The sequence below is a fragment of the Nasonia vitripennis genome, chromosome 3 (genome assembly GCF_009193385.2).
Source record: "Nasonia vitripennis strain AsymCx chromosome 3, Nvit_psr_1.1, whole genome shotgun sequence".
In the NCBI taxonomy this organism is placed as follows: Eukaryota; Metazoa; Arthropoda; class Insecta; order Hymenoptera; family Pteromalidae; genus Nasonia; species Nasonia vitripennis.
The window spans coordinates 18,706,320-18,721,254 of record NC_045759.1 but is presented as its reverse complement, the minus strand read 5'-3'; the positions used below and the strand labels follow the sequence as shown (position 1 = coordinate 18,721,254).

Genomic DNA, 14,935 nt, shown 5'->3' with positions numbered 1-14,935 from the left:
TTTCTGGTCATATACGGTCGAGTCCCGAGTCCGGTTTTGTATACCGACGACAATCAATTGTCCGCTTAAACAGTCGGCTGCTCTGTAGTATCGCAACCTAAATCGGCCGATGCTCTCCCTGACCTGTATACGATTAGTTCACAAAACAAAAGCCAGCCCATCAGCTAGCTGCTACACGCAGAGATGCGAAGACTTTGGCTGCGGATCGGGTCAACGACCGGTAATTTGAGTTTCAGATTTTCTTCTCATTGCGCAATAATATTTCTTTTTTCATACGCGCACCGAGTCGCGCCTTAATATTCCAAACTGTTTTTCTCCTCATCGGCTCTCCGAACGTTAATAAATTTTTAAATAGAGCACAATTAATCATGATTGTATCGATAGGAATGTTCTTTCGGACGGGATTATTAGTCATAAGCCGCAGAGAGCAACGCGGCCGCCGATCGCACGCTGTGAGACGCTTGTGAGCGTGTATCGATTTGTGAGCGAGAGCCCGTGTGCATGTAAAGTAAATACTATCGATGTTATAGCGGAGCAGTTATAATAGGCTGCAGTGCAATCGAGGTATAATAATTATTTTAATCGCTTTAATAAGACTATGGGTCCGATGTCGGTGTGTGGCGGAGCGCGGCGGGACACTGGAAACGCGAGAGCTATGCGGCGGCGCGCGAACGCGAGCTGCTAGAATTACCGAGAGAGCAAGAGAGAGAGAGAGAGAGAGAGAGAGAGAGAGAGAGAGAGAGAGAGAGAGAGAGGGAGAGAACGTCATTTGCTGACGCATATATACTAATTATCGTCGTCTAATGATCTATTTTCGGCCTTGATGGAGCACGCGTGTGCAGGCAGCGGCAGACGAAAATACGTATGATTTACGCGGACGGTAACATGTGATTACACGCGTTAATTCTATTTATTTTTCAACCGAAATAATACCACACCATAAATTAATTAACATCCGCGCGTCCGCTCGAAATAAACTTTTTCAACTAATTCTGACGGACAACGCCGCATGCACATACGCGATGTATGAAATATTTTTTCATCGTTTATCTAATCAGTAAATTTAGCCCGACTGCACGAGCGGATTAAATCAACTTGCCGTCATCCGCATGCAACACCGTTTGAATTAAATTACAGGATAAATTTTTAATTTCTAAGTGCAACTATACGCGCATGACATCGACGAGCGAATCGGTGAGATCGAAATAACGTACTTCGAAGATTATTATATACAGCCCCAGTCAAAAGCGGACCGTGACCAACAGATTCATAGTCACCTTTTCACCTGCATTTCCGCGCAGCCGTATTTCGGTTTTACGAGAGGATGTTTCTGCGTTGTCGCACAGTTGCGCGCCGAAAGAAACAAAACCTTCCTTCTGTCCCTGCAGAAACTACCAATGCACTTGACTGAGAAAGTTGGCGGCGGAGAAAAAAATCGTTTGCGTGCGCGCGTGCAAGATGTAAATCTTTAACAAAGACTCCGCGGCGCGAGCGAGCGCAGCCATCAACGGCGAACAGCAGTAAAGACGATTTGTACGAGCAGCCGAAGGATCGGGGGCTGCTCTTCGGCCTGTTTGCACGTGGATTATAAACCCAGCGCTTCGACGCGCGAGAGGAAACGACCGACAGTTCCCTCCTCGCTGATGCTTGCTTGCTTGCACATCGGACTATACCATATCGCTACGGCGGAAGATACGACCGACAGATGATTGCGTTTCACCAAGACAGAGAGCCGACGAGAAATAGAGCGGAAGCTCTGCGAGAGTATAGCGGGGGAAAAATTCGAGAGACAAAGGCAGAGGCCTTTCTTTACGCGTTTCTCGAATATCTCTCGCGCACCAATTATCATAAAAATCATAATCTCTTGGAGGGAGAGAGAAAATCAAATTCTCGATGGCTATTGCCGGAGAGAGAGAGAGAGAGAGAGAGAGAGAGAGAGAGAGAGAGAGAGAGAGAGAGAGATAAAAGTAGAGAGAACGATAGTGCTGTGCGTTATCTTGAAAACGTTGTGTGTTTATACCTGTACATGCGAGACTCGCGCAATTATCGCGATAACTGCGCGCTCGCTCGAACGATCAGCCCGCGGCCTTTGTGTTTTACTTTTCTCGCGCGCACTATTACGATTTCCGTCTTTCTATGCAGGCGATTGTTCAATCGGACGGCGGCCGATAAACAGTGTTTAACATTCCTATGATGTATAGTACTCGATGCGTTATCGATGTCGCGCGCCGAATTCGTTTTGTTGTATTTTAACAGAATATAACGCGGCGGGTATTTTAATGACGCACAATTAAGATAAAAATCCAAGTGGATTAATATGATTCTAATTTTAACTTATCAAGATATTTGTATTCCGCATTCGTTAATTGCCCCTTATTATGGTTCGCGCGTGAGATCAAGATTTTCGTAGAGTAAATAAAACGTTTGCTCAACAAAGGCTCTCTGCTCTCGCGACTAACCAAAGATAAACGCGTTGGAAAAACGGAAATTGGCGAGAGGCATAGTATGCATTCCGAACAGCCGTAGCGGAGAAAAAAAGAAACGGAGGCAGACGCGTTTACGCAGTAAAGCAGCAAGCTCTCTTACAGCCTAGAACTTATATGCGTCACGACTTGAAAACGGCAGGCTCATCCTTTCCGCTCGTTGTTCCGTGTCCATCCATTACACTATTATCCTCTCGGCAAACACGGTATCCATCAGGCGAGAAAGAGAAATAGAAAGCGCCGGACTTCGCGCGCGCGCGCGCGTCGCTGTTGGTCTCTTTCTCTGCAGCAGCGGTGGCGGTATAGAGCTCGCGAGTGCGGGTGCGCATGTAATTTACGTCTCGAAGAAAAGGATGTTTAATATTCGCGGACACATACTTTTCGTGCATGGAGAGAGCCGCTGCGTGTGTGCAGGCCGCGGACAAATGAAGGCAATACATCCGACCGGACAGCCCTGCGCGCTGAGCGCTAGTCCGCAATATTTTTACTCGACTTTCACGAGGGAAATTAATACGTAGATTATCCGTCGTTTTGCCGAAATCGCCGCATCGAGGAACTTTTTACTACGAATTTATGCGCGCTAGCGCTCGGACTCGCGTATCCGCGTCGATAATTCTCCCAAAATAAACATTGCGCTCTCGCAAAGATAATCTTTTGTGGCGCGCGCACGCGAGTGTGGAGCCTTGGGAGAGTGAGAGAGAGAAAAAAATCGCGCGGCGTCTATAAGAGATTTTACTGAAATATCAGCAGAAGGAGAACAGCCCGAGTAGGAGAAAGAGAGAGAGAGAGAGAGAGAGAGAGAGAGAGAGAGAGAGAGAGAGAGAGAGAGCGGGAATCGATGCGCGGCGCGCGAGCGACGGTTAGAATTGGAAGGCAGCCCGAAGGCGCATTCCTACTTGATGGGCCGGAGTCCCAGGCGTAAGTGCATCTGTCAAGAAGTGATTGAAGGCAAACGATCGAGGCGTGCGAGTGAGAGAGCAAACCAGCCGCTACTCCCCCCACCCTTTTCCTCTCTCGCTCTTCCCCTCCTACCTCTGGAATCTCATTACCCCGCTAGCTCATTTCAGCCTCTGAATTGCGCGCCTCGATCAGATTTCACAATTGTGATTATTATTGCCGGCCGCTACCTATACCATAAGCGCGGCAGTTCTGGTGACGAATGAGCGGCGGGGCTTTTAAATCCGCCGCACGACCACGTTCGATCGCTCGCATAAAAGGTATCGGCTTACCGCCGGCCGCATAATGCTTTTGTTTACAGCCGTCTTAGCGGCCTGCGATCGGCTAATAATTAGCCTGCAGCGCGGCCAGCTCGATTCTGTTGCACACACGCACGCACATACGACTGCCTTATGAAGCCTTATTTTTTCTTATTATGAAATCGATAATTGTCTCGCGCTCTCTCGTACGAGTACAGTGCGCTTTCGCGTGAGTCATCAGGATTTTATTATTGTTGGCGGCGGCGGCGGCAGCGACGCAATCACCTCATTATCTACTCGTTATATTAACTTCGTGTGTGTCATGTTTCTCGTTATAGCGCTCAAAATCGTATAAAGCGATAAAGCCTATACTTTATTCCAAAGTTAACTGAGCTTCAAATCCAAGACTGTCTGCTATTTTGCAGCTCGACTGCAGCGTTTCGTGTATGTACATAGGGAGAGAGAGGGAGAGTCGGCCTGTCGCCGAGCTGCAGTCGGAACATCAATGGATTTTTCCATTAGATCGGGGCTTGATTAAATTGAAAATCTGTCAATTTCGGAAATAGCATCCGACAGTTTATATTGACGTCGGACATTATACGCGCTGCGGCGACCGCGGCTGCGGAACAGAGTATGGACGAACGAGAGAGCGAGAATCCAAAGTTGCCGTTAGTACCTGACAACTCATCTAGATAACCCCGCGTATTCGCGCGTGTGCTCCCGCGTGTCCACCAACGCGTCGGGTTGCAGCGTTTGACGGTTTTACCCTCCTGCGTTACCGCGACGTTCGCTCTTTATTCTCTCTCTCACTCGCCCTCTACCATTTTTTCTCTTTACGTTGCTGCAGGTCGCGACGACGACGATCCCTATTTTCTTTGTACCTCTTGTAATTAATCACGTAGCTGTCGATGCGGACGATCTTTTTTCCCGCCGCTAATGCCGGTCAGCGTGTGTATACGTCGCGCTACCCTTTCGACATCGAAATTTAACGCTAATAGAAACAACGATTTATTGCCCCCCTCGGCCACGACTTCTTCTCAGGAATGCCTCTAATTAATTCCTTTACGTCGACTTGGATAAAAATAGCCGCCGATAAAGACGTGCCGGATCGGAAGGTCTGATTGGGGCGACTCGAGAGCGCCGGGGATAATTTTCTTGTTTGCCTGCAGTGGAGTGAGAGAGCGCCGCGGATTAAGTTTGAGCGTGACACGACGACAGGAGCAGCATTAGGCGAGCTGCGCGCGAGCTCATTCGCATCGTCTCGCTAGTCTCCTGGATATGTCCTTTTAAAGTGGCAAACTTGCCGGACAAAATACGTATCCAGCGGCACACAACGTGTCGGGGGCAACGTTGACCGCTCGCTCGCGCGCGCGCAGCACGGCTCCTGCTGCTCGTTCGCCGAGCTTGAAGGATATAGCAGAGTCGAGAGAAGGCGAAAGAGCGGCGGCACTGCAGCGAGCGGAGAAACTCCCTGGTGGTGCCAAATAACAATGTTGAATCTCATAAACAAGGAGACAAGACAAATACCCGCTGGCCGCGGCAGCGTCCTCCGAAGTGGACAGAGTCCGTTCCGCCGACCCTCTCTTTGCTACTAGGACTAGTAGCGCGTTGCTGCTGGTACAGAGTAGTAGTAGTGGCCGCTTCTTCCACCCCCTCGGCCCGGGGATGAGAGACTCTGCTACTGCTGCTGCTGGTAATTTCACGGTGTCTTGCATCTCTGAGCCGTCCCTTTCTCCCCCCTTCCCCAACCACCGGTGCTCTTTCCCTTCCCTGCACCGCTGCCCCCCTTTCTGCATATACTCCGGGTGAGAGAGAGAGAGAGAGAGAGAGAGAGAGAGAGAGAGAGAGAGAGCCTCAGTAGCTTCACTCGCTGCAGAGAGACAAACGCCCTGCACACGTTGTCCATTCAGCCGTTCGCACACGTGCGCCCGATTCCCATTATGCCTGGATCTTAACGATCAGACCTCTCCTAATAATTGCCTCATTAACCTGCTCCGCGGCCTGTTCGAGTCGGCTGCGTTAATCTAGATTGTTAATAAATAGGGTGCAATCCAAGCGAAGGCTGCCAACTCGATTAGTTCGATTCGCAAGCTTTCGCGCGCGGCGGACTTTTTCTTTCGGCGAATCTCTAAGCGACGGCGGCGGCGACGCTGCTGCGGGTTATAAATCAAATTATACGCGGAGATAGAGATTAGATTTCCGCCGAGGTCCGCGCGTTCGAGAATTCGAGAACGCCAATTCGTATCTGGGGTAAGGGTACTGCGGCTCGAGGATTTGAGCCTTTCGAAGCTCTCTATCTCTGTTCTCCGCTGTCCAGCCCTCGCAGCCTCTATCCATCGTCTCTCCCTCCCCCCTCCCCTGAGAGAGTGAGAGAGCGAGCTACAGACTAGCGGAGCAGACCAGCAGCAGCGGATCCTCTACAGTGAAGCACTGCAAGGTCCAACATTAGTTAACGATTAATCAAGGCGCTTGTAGCTCAACATATATCATTAAACTAGTTAGCGAAGTAGGGTCGGCCAAGTGTGCTGACCACTGCTTCCTCGCCGATCCCCAAACTCGCCCCCTCAGGCGAATCCCGCCTACCCACCCAGGGCCACCCTCACCTCCTTTCTAGCAGCGGCAGCGACGTACACTCTCACGTACACGGCGTCGCCAGCGGCTAAACTCTTGAAGGCCCCCGCAGCGGAGTTTACACTCGTCCTCGACTAGCTTCGCGAGCTTTCTCTGAACGCGCGCGCGAATTGCTCGTTAAGAGACGAGCGAGAACTTTAAGGCTAACTCGCCCCCCGTGAGCTCGACGATCATTCTTTTCTCCGCGCGACGTCTCGAGCATCAGATTTCTTCGATCGCACCTATAGACAGACGCGTCCCCGACTCCGCTGCAGTATCGCGCTTCCCCTTATAAATCCTGCAGGACTCGAGAGCGCCGAGCACTAATGTACGACTGTTTGCGGGTATAACTTGGCCCCGACACGAAGGATAGCGCGGGATGGTGTTACCAGTACATGCTAAGCCGGGGCTAAAGGCTCGCTAGACCTGGCCATTCCTCACCGCCGCTGCTGCCGCCGTTTCGCTGCGGACTTACAAACCTCCTTGCTAAAGCCATGTGTGTGCGAGAGCTGCATAACGCCTACTGCTATAGCTGCCCTCGGCCGCTGGACTTGTCTCCGCGCTTACGCTTCTTATCCCTTCGCTTGGCAAATGTTGTTGCGCTCCGTGAAATTTATCGACGCGCGCTGAACGCGAAAATCCGTCATACTTTTTCGAGCGAGCAGAGCTCACGGCATCGGCTAATCCGGAATTTGCAATTTCCCGCCCCACACCGCACTCTGTTGGATCTTGCAGAAGCAGCAGCAGCAACGATGTTAATATCACGCAGAGTTACTTGGAGCAAAGTTATTTGACCACCAGCAGTGTTCATCCTCCACTGCGAGATAGTACAGTATGAAATCCCCGACGACCACCTTTAGTGCTCCCGACAGTCTTGTAGCAAAATCCTGAAGCGAACGAACTCGGTGTCCGGCAGCAGTGGTGTCGCCGGCAAACGTTTGCTCGGCAAACAAACCCAACTAGCTATCTTGGCTCTCTCCTCTTCCCAGCTATATACCTCGCGAATGACCCGCCGCGACAAAGTCGATCTGCCGCCGCGAACACGAGTCCTGCTGTTTTACTTTCGTCTATGTACAGATAAATGACTGAAGACGGGCTGTGCCACTACCCCCTGTTTGCGAAAGAGTGTCGGCAAGACGGCGTTTTTTCCTTTCGCCATGACTCATCCTTCATCCGGGGAAAAAATAACTGCGATCGGTCAAAGTCGCGGCGAAATTCCGCCCCGGGGCGGTGCTATCGTTATAATCGCAAGGCAAGTGGAAATATCGCGCGCTCGAATTTACCCAGAGAGCCGGACTTGTGGGTCGTGTTTGAGGAGTAGGCAAGTTTTCCCCCGGCAAGCTCGCCATAAAGGGCAGCAGCTTCTCGAGTTGCTGAGCGTCGCGCATTGAGCAAGAATAAGATAATCCTTCGTCACATACGCAAAGCGCGCTTCGAGTAGCTCATACGGCTCTGTATTAATGTTTGCCTTATATCTGTAAACAGTGCGCGAGTAGCCGCGGTATCTCCGCACCAGGTACCGACTAACCATCCATGCAGCTCGGCTGTATGGAGCCGCGCTAGATTATTAACTGACCAGTGGGATTAGAAACTTCCTTCGAGCTCTCCTCTCCCCCTCTCATCGTTCTTGTCGTTCTGTTATATACATATATCTGGAGAGCTCCCCAAGTATATTATTGAAACAGGACTGCATGAAGGGAGAGTTTGAATCCCCCCCCCCTCTCTCTCACTCTGATTTACCGCGAGTACATCCTCGAGGGCAGCTGCCTCTGATTTACCTCGTTAGTCCTCGCGGACTGTAGAAATTGAATTTTCCCTCTCGTACTTTCGGAGCTCTTTCGAAAATCATGCGCGCGGCCTGCGGCGGAAAGTCGTGCGGGGTGCGTGCGAAGCACGTGGCTCTCCGGCGCTACCAGCTGTTGAATGAAACTGAATGACCTGGCCTTGATGATTTTCATCGTGCGTACAGAGTGGAAAAGCGTAAAATTGCCGCGCACGTGGGGGCGGGTTGGAAGGGGGAGGCATGGGCTGGATTTGCGTCGGGGCGGTCAGCGACGCGCGGAGAGCGCGCGAGAGAGAGGAAGGAAGGGGGTTGGCTACAGCAACGCGATGCCACTGATGCTGCTGCTGCTGCTGCGGATGCTTCTTTGTGTGTGACGGCTGCGTGCGGGGCACGGCGAGGAAGGTGCAGAGCAGCGCTTTAGTGGGTGGCGGCGATGACACACTGGCATTAGCCCGTGAGTGACGGAGTGGCGCGCATCGCTTCTCTATCGGGCGAAGAGCAGCCAGCCGTGCGCGTGTTTTCGTGTGTGCAGGCAACGAGAGTGAGAGCAAGCTTGTGTGTACCGACAGCGGCGGCGGCGGCGACGGCGACGGCAGCACGGTTAACTGACGCGGTATATTTACATTGCGCACCGGCGCAATTAAGCCTCGTGTCCGGCGTCAGGCGTCGAGTGTAGGAAGCTCGGGCTAACGCCTTCTCCGCGCGTACGCTTGCTTTGCCGCCCTTTCTTTATCTCTCTCTCCCCCTTCGCTTATTTCTCTTGGAAATTTCTTCGGAGGCTTATTGTAAAAAGAACGGCCGTGCGTACAACTATTTCGTTCCCGGTAGTAAAAGCGGACGTATGCAGCTCGCGAGAGCGAGGGTAATTTTTTCGGAGCGGTAATCGCGAGCTGGTGTAATTTTCCAAGGCACGATTTTGAAATTTGACGACAATGGGAGCGATCTTGATCGATTCCCACCAGGCAGCTCGTAACGGGGGGGGGGGGGGTATACGATTCGCTGCTGTGAGATCCGGGAAATCCCGTGTGTCCGTCAGTTGAACGGATTCTTTGTAAATATCGTCCCGGGACCTTGGCTGCTTTTTTATACCGCCGGGCTATCGAAAATCAATACAATTATCGAGTGCGCGCTTTTATATTTGACCACTGCCGTCGCATTAAGCGAGCTGATTCTCCTCGATGAACAGTTTCGAAAGGGCTTCATTGCGAAATAATAATTATACGCAGACTCTCCGCAAGTATACACACGCGTGCTCTCGGATAACGCGCGGGTTATTCATATTCCATACATAGGAATAGGCGACATCGATTCTCAAAACAATAGCTGAACCGAGTCGCGAGCGAGCGAGAGAGGCGTATAGATAGATCCCGCAGCAGTAGCAGCAGATTCGCCATCTTTATCTTCTCCCGGGGTCTATCTCCGCGCTTCTATCTTTTATTAGCATCCCGTAGAAGCTATTCTGCGGCCCTTTCTCTATCGCAGCTAACCTATCCCCGGTAGTTTCTCCCCTGCAAGTCCGCATTTCGTATAGAGACCGAGCTCGTGCATTCGCATAGCAGCCTCTCTCTCTCTCTCTCGCTCTTTCGAAGTGTCGGCATCGTCCGCGAGCGAGCGAGAGAGAGCCTAGCAGAAGTGCGTATTTACGAGCGTTCCCGTCCATAAAGCAACCTCGCGCCTGATTTTGATACATTCTCCATGCCGGGCACTATCTCACGCGCGAATACGACCTACGTAGCCATATACACTCGGGATTTATGGAGATGCTGCGCCGCTGCTCTGGAGCGAGCGAGAGCGAGAGAGAAAGAGAGAGAGAGAGAGAGAGAGAGAGACGCCAACTGTACTTGCCAGTCTCGTTCCAGAGCCTGGAATTCTATCCCTGCAGCCCACCCACACTTTTTCTCTCCTTCCGCGATTCTCCAGCCTTCTTCGACTCGCGCGATCGCTCTCTTTATTTGCGAGAGCTTAATTCCGCGCTGCAACCGCGGTGCACCTGGCTAATCCGCAAGAATGCATCCGCAGGTCGACTGTAAATCTCGCTACGGAGGCAAGCGCTGCTATGGACTGTGTAATGGCCGAGCTTTCTCACGTCTTGCTATCTTGCCGCCGTGCGTTTTCCGCGCCGACCGCTCAAATACTTTCGAGCAATTTTCGATGATAACTTTTTCCACTATTATACACACCGTGGTATACTAGAGGAATTGCCTCTCCCGTCTATCATAATATATATACGCAAGCTTCGACCGGGAGAGAGATATATCGTGCCTTCGGGAAATTTTTTATTAAAATATACATTAGACGCGCGCAAGTAGGAAAAAATATTCACGGCCACTCGCTTACTTATGCGGGAATAAATGTATGGGAGAAGCCGGCCGGCCGTATACGTGGGAGTAGTGTGTGTGCGAGCGAGAAAGGGGTTATGTAATCGCGGAGATGGGCTTGCTCGCGTGCGTGTGCGCGCAAAACTCGGGGTGTGCAGCCGGACACCAACCGGACAAGGGAAGTCCACCGATCGCTTCCCCCTTCCCCCTCCACACACGCACACACTCACACACTACATACACGAGAGCTGCTGCTCCTGCCGCCGCGGCGAAAGAGCTCGTATATATAACGTACTATATCGTAATCACAATATTATGCTGAAATTGGAAGGGCTGGATTTCCCATTTCTATTTTAATGGCTTCTGGGATTTCGATGCGAGAAATGTCAAGTGTCGCCGCTTTATGCCCCCTGCGCTACGTGTCGCGAAATTTCGCCGCCCGTTATCTTCCGCGTATAGTGCACACACTGCCGAATACTTCTGTGTATACTATACGCATGCGTATGTGTTGAGTGAAAAACGAACTTCTGCGTGTTCATATGCGAGAATATACCGGCATTCAAATTAAATAATTTCTTCCTTTGTTTCAGGTAAGTACGATGGAGTTGCCGTATTCCACCCCCGCGCATAGTCTTCCATCGGTAATGTATATCTTCAGCGTCTAACCAGTTTCTGTCCATTACTACTTAATCTCGATAAATACGTCATCGCCTGTATTTATATCCAGACCCACGGCAGTCGCTACACAATCAATCATTTAAAAGAGAAACTTTTTATCTGCCAGTATTCTTCATGCATATTGCCTTCTAATACGCGCGCGCTTGTCTCAGCATTTCAGTAATTATGAATAAATCAGCGTAATAGCGCAACGTAAAAAAAACTTTCTTATCTAAATGACATGGTAGAGGGAATAGAATAGAAATACGGCACAAATGAATTTATTATTACTAGTTGCTTAAGTAGTACTTGCCTGCCGGCTATTTTACCTTTGGGAAAGTTTGCTCTGCTAAGGTCAAAACTTGCTATACTTGCAGCGCTAAAGCAGCAGCAGCAGTAGCGAAAGGGCTGCCTGCGAGTGCGATTGGTGAGAAAATGTTGCAAGATAGTTCGGCGCGCCGTATATACGGAACGCTTGCGCTGCTCGAGTGGCTGAAGAAGCGGGGGAAAGTTGTTAAAGTTAAAAGCCCGAATTAATACTCGAAAGACACGTTAACTGATTTTCTTATGCTCGATATTACAATAATGATGTGCGCAGCTCGTGTTTGATGAAACGAACGGGAGGCAAAAAAAAAATTCGAAAGTATAATTTTAAAATAATAATTTTATCATATTTATCACGTACACGCGCGCGCGCAATCCATTCTCTCGAGCGGAAGAAAAAAGAATGCAAATTCGTTCAATTATGTATTTCAGTGTATAACGCGCTCTGGGAGGGGTAGAAAAAAAGAGAGGATCGCATAATTTATTACGGAATGACAAATTGTATAAAAGTTATTGCGAGCCCGCTCGAGCGCGCTTTTTCCGCGATTTTAAATTACGCGATAAAACACAATGGCGACTGAACAAAAGTTGTTGGCCGCAGCGTGTAGGTGCTTTTTTCTCGCGAAAAAATGTTCTTTCCCGGCGTGCCGGAGGCCATAATTTGCTCGGGAGTCAGTATATACGTAGACACGGCGAAAAGAAACGCGCAGCAGAGCATAATATATCCAGGACATCCTTGATCATCGTCGGCGTACCTCATTACACTACTATTGACCTGAATCTTTTATTATCCTCGGCTCGCTCGCTCGCGCGATGCCTAGCGTGCGTATATACGTATATATTAACCGCTCACGATAGTTATCGTTCGTCGCCCTTATTATCTCTCGTAGAAAACAATCATTACGCTCATTGAACGCGCGCCGCGCGCGAGCACTCGACTCTGCTCTCTTTCGTTCGTCGCGACGCGGCGCCGCACGCAATTTTATAATTCGTACGATTTCACGAGAGAAAGAGAGCTCGCGATGTCGATTACCGCGCGAAATACGCATAATGAGCTTTGCGATAAACAAAGCCAGATATAAATAAAGTGTAATTATAATAATGATCATTGCACGTTAGGGAAGAAAGTATGAATTATAATCGTCGGCGGCCGCAGTGGATGTCAACCAGGTGGAAATTCGAGACACGCGAGGAATATTTAGATTCCGAATCGATATACAAAGGTTCGACTGTATGGAGGCGTCAGCTGGAGATGTCTAAAAGAATGCAGAGAGAGAGAGAGAGATTAAAAAGAAAAGGTGGTAACCGCGTTCTGTTTAAAAATGTAAAAAAAGAGGAGGTAGCGTGAGAAGGAAGGGGGTAGAGGTGGAAAAGAGAAGTGTATAGTGGACGAGCGGAATAATCGGCGACCTCGACGTCAGAGCAGAGCAGTTCGGTTAGATGCCGTCGAGAAAAAAGACGGACAGCAGGGGGAAGAGGCAAAAAGAGAGCAAGTAAAATGGAGCGTCGGACCGGCCGACTGACAGGAATTTACATCCTCTCGAGCGCAATCTGCGTGAGTGAATTGTGTCGTGTTACCGTCGTCCGGAGAATTAGATCCGGAAAATCCGTAATAATTACTCGGGCGACGGTTAGCTCCCTCTCTCTCTCTCTCTCTCTCCCTCTCTCTCTCTCTCTCTCTCTCTCTCTCTCTCTCTCTCCCTCTCTCTCTCTCTCTCTCTGTCGTTCTTTCTGTCTCCCTTTCGCGTTCGAGAGCTGCTGCTACTGCGGCTTCAGGGGTGCCAGAATCCGAGCTTCTCTCCCTTTCCCAGCCCTATTTTCCCCCTCTCAGGCTTTCCTCGTTTTCACCTTGCAGCGCGCAGGAGGCGAGTGTTGCTCATTCGATCGGCTCGTGGCGCGCGAAATAAACAAGTAAATACAGCCCAGAAAATACCGGCTGCGGTGACGGCGGATCAGATTTTCTCCCGCATTGCACGCGCGCACGCGCACATTTTTCCTCGCCCGCGCGACTAAAAACGAAATTATTGCATTCCTTTGCGTCCTGGCTTTCCAGCTCCGTGTGTACTTTTCTCTTTTTGCCGGTAGCGGCGCGGCCGATGCGCCTCTTCTTCCTTTTTTCGAATAACTGGCTCTTTCATATGTTTTGCGGCTTATTGTTCGGCCGAAATTATACGCGAAATGTGCTACCCCCGCGTACTACTTTCCGCTGCCGGCTTTCTTTTAGATTTATCGCCGCGATGAAAAATGCATTTATTATGTGAAACGAGTAGAGAGAGAAAGAGAGAGCCGCCCATTGTTGACTAGCAGCGACGAAATATAAATGTAAATTATAAAAATGCGAATAAAGCTTCGTTTGCGCGGAGGCAACGCGAATAATAATCCACGCCGAGATATTATATCGCAGATCGTTTTAACGTACAGATGTTTAGCTTCTGGTAAAATTAGTTCGCTTAATGCTCAATGATTTATGCACGCGACTTGCGAGCTCGCTTGCTGCTCTCGCTCTTGATTCAGGTTAAACGCGGCGAAACACGTGTCGAGGAATGTATCTGCTTTTGCGGAAGAGAGAGAGAGAGAGAGCTTTCGTCTTCGACTATCGCGTTTTGGCCTATATATATCGCACACGTATTACATCTGCTGAGGTGAACGCTACCCGTGTGCCGCACTCTTGATATCTCTATCGCGAAAGCAGGCTCGCATACTCCTTGCTGGATTGATTGACCGTGCAAATTTATTCGCGCATACTTTCGAGCGGCCGCGCGTTGTATAATTATTTGTACAATTGAGCTGCGCATACTTGATACAATTTTTATTTGCGCGCATATATTAAAACCGGCGCTGATCAGACGCACACGCCGCAGTGCATTGCGCCGGGCTACTCTCTCTCTCTCTCTCTCTCTCTCTCTCTCTCTCGTATGCATATATAGCCATAGTGTAAACAGGAAAAAACCAACATACTTAATATCGAGCGGGTGCTCGGGCACAATAAAGAGAAAAATGATCAGCGAGCAAACGTCAGGGCTCCGCCCCCTTGTATAAGGGTAAATTTTGCGTTTTCGCAATGCACTTGAGCCAGTCGCGCTCTGCCCCTCTCTCATCCCCGGGGGGATAAAAACTCGAGCTCTCGTTATGCCGGTGGAAAAAAGCGATCGGCCCGGCACGCATTGTGCCGAGCATATCGAACGCGAAATAAAAACGCGGAGAGACAGACAGGGAGAGAGCGAGGAAGCGGGTGGGAGGATCAAAATTAAAACCGTCCGGCAGAAAAATAATCAGATTTTCGCGTATATTATTAATGAAGATATGCAGAGGCGCATATATGAATGCGGGGGTTGTCGGTCGACCGGCGCCGGAAAAACTATTGACTTTAATCAGAGCAAGTCACCCCTTTCTTCTCTCTCCCTCCTCCCGCGTTCTGTACGCCCCTCTCCCCCATCTCGCGGATCTATGCAGCTCTCGGGATGTGTATGCAGGAGATTTGGGACTCGGGCTGTTTGTTCCCCCTTCACACGTGCGCCGCCACTGCAGTCTCTGTGTGTGCGTACGAGTGCGAGAGCAAACGCA

General features: G+C 50.1%; 1 protein-coding gene across 12 annotated transcripts in view; it reads left to right on the top strand.

The window, feature by feature from the left end:
* LOC100679628 (POU domain, class 6, transcription factor 1) overlaps positions 1-14,935 on the top strand; it is a 130,026-nt gene that overhangs the window by 15,927 nt on the left and 99,164 nt on the right. Inside the window, exon 1 of one of the 12 annotated variants that reach the window (XM_016984555.2) lies at positions 95-220. The exons of the other annotated variants lie outside the window; for them this stretch is intronic. Within the exon in view, the coding sequence (XP_016840044.1) occupies positions 110-220 (111 nt within the window). The 5' untranslated portion in view covers positions 95-109. Of the gene's footprint in view, positions 1-94; positions 221-14,935 lie in introns of those variants that run through there. 12 annotated transcript variants of the gene reach the window in all.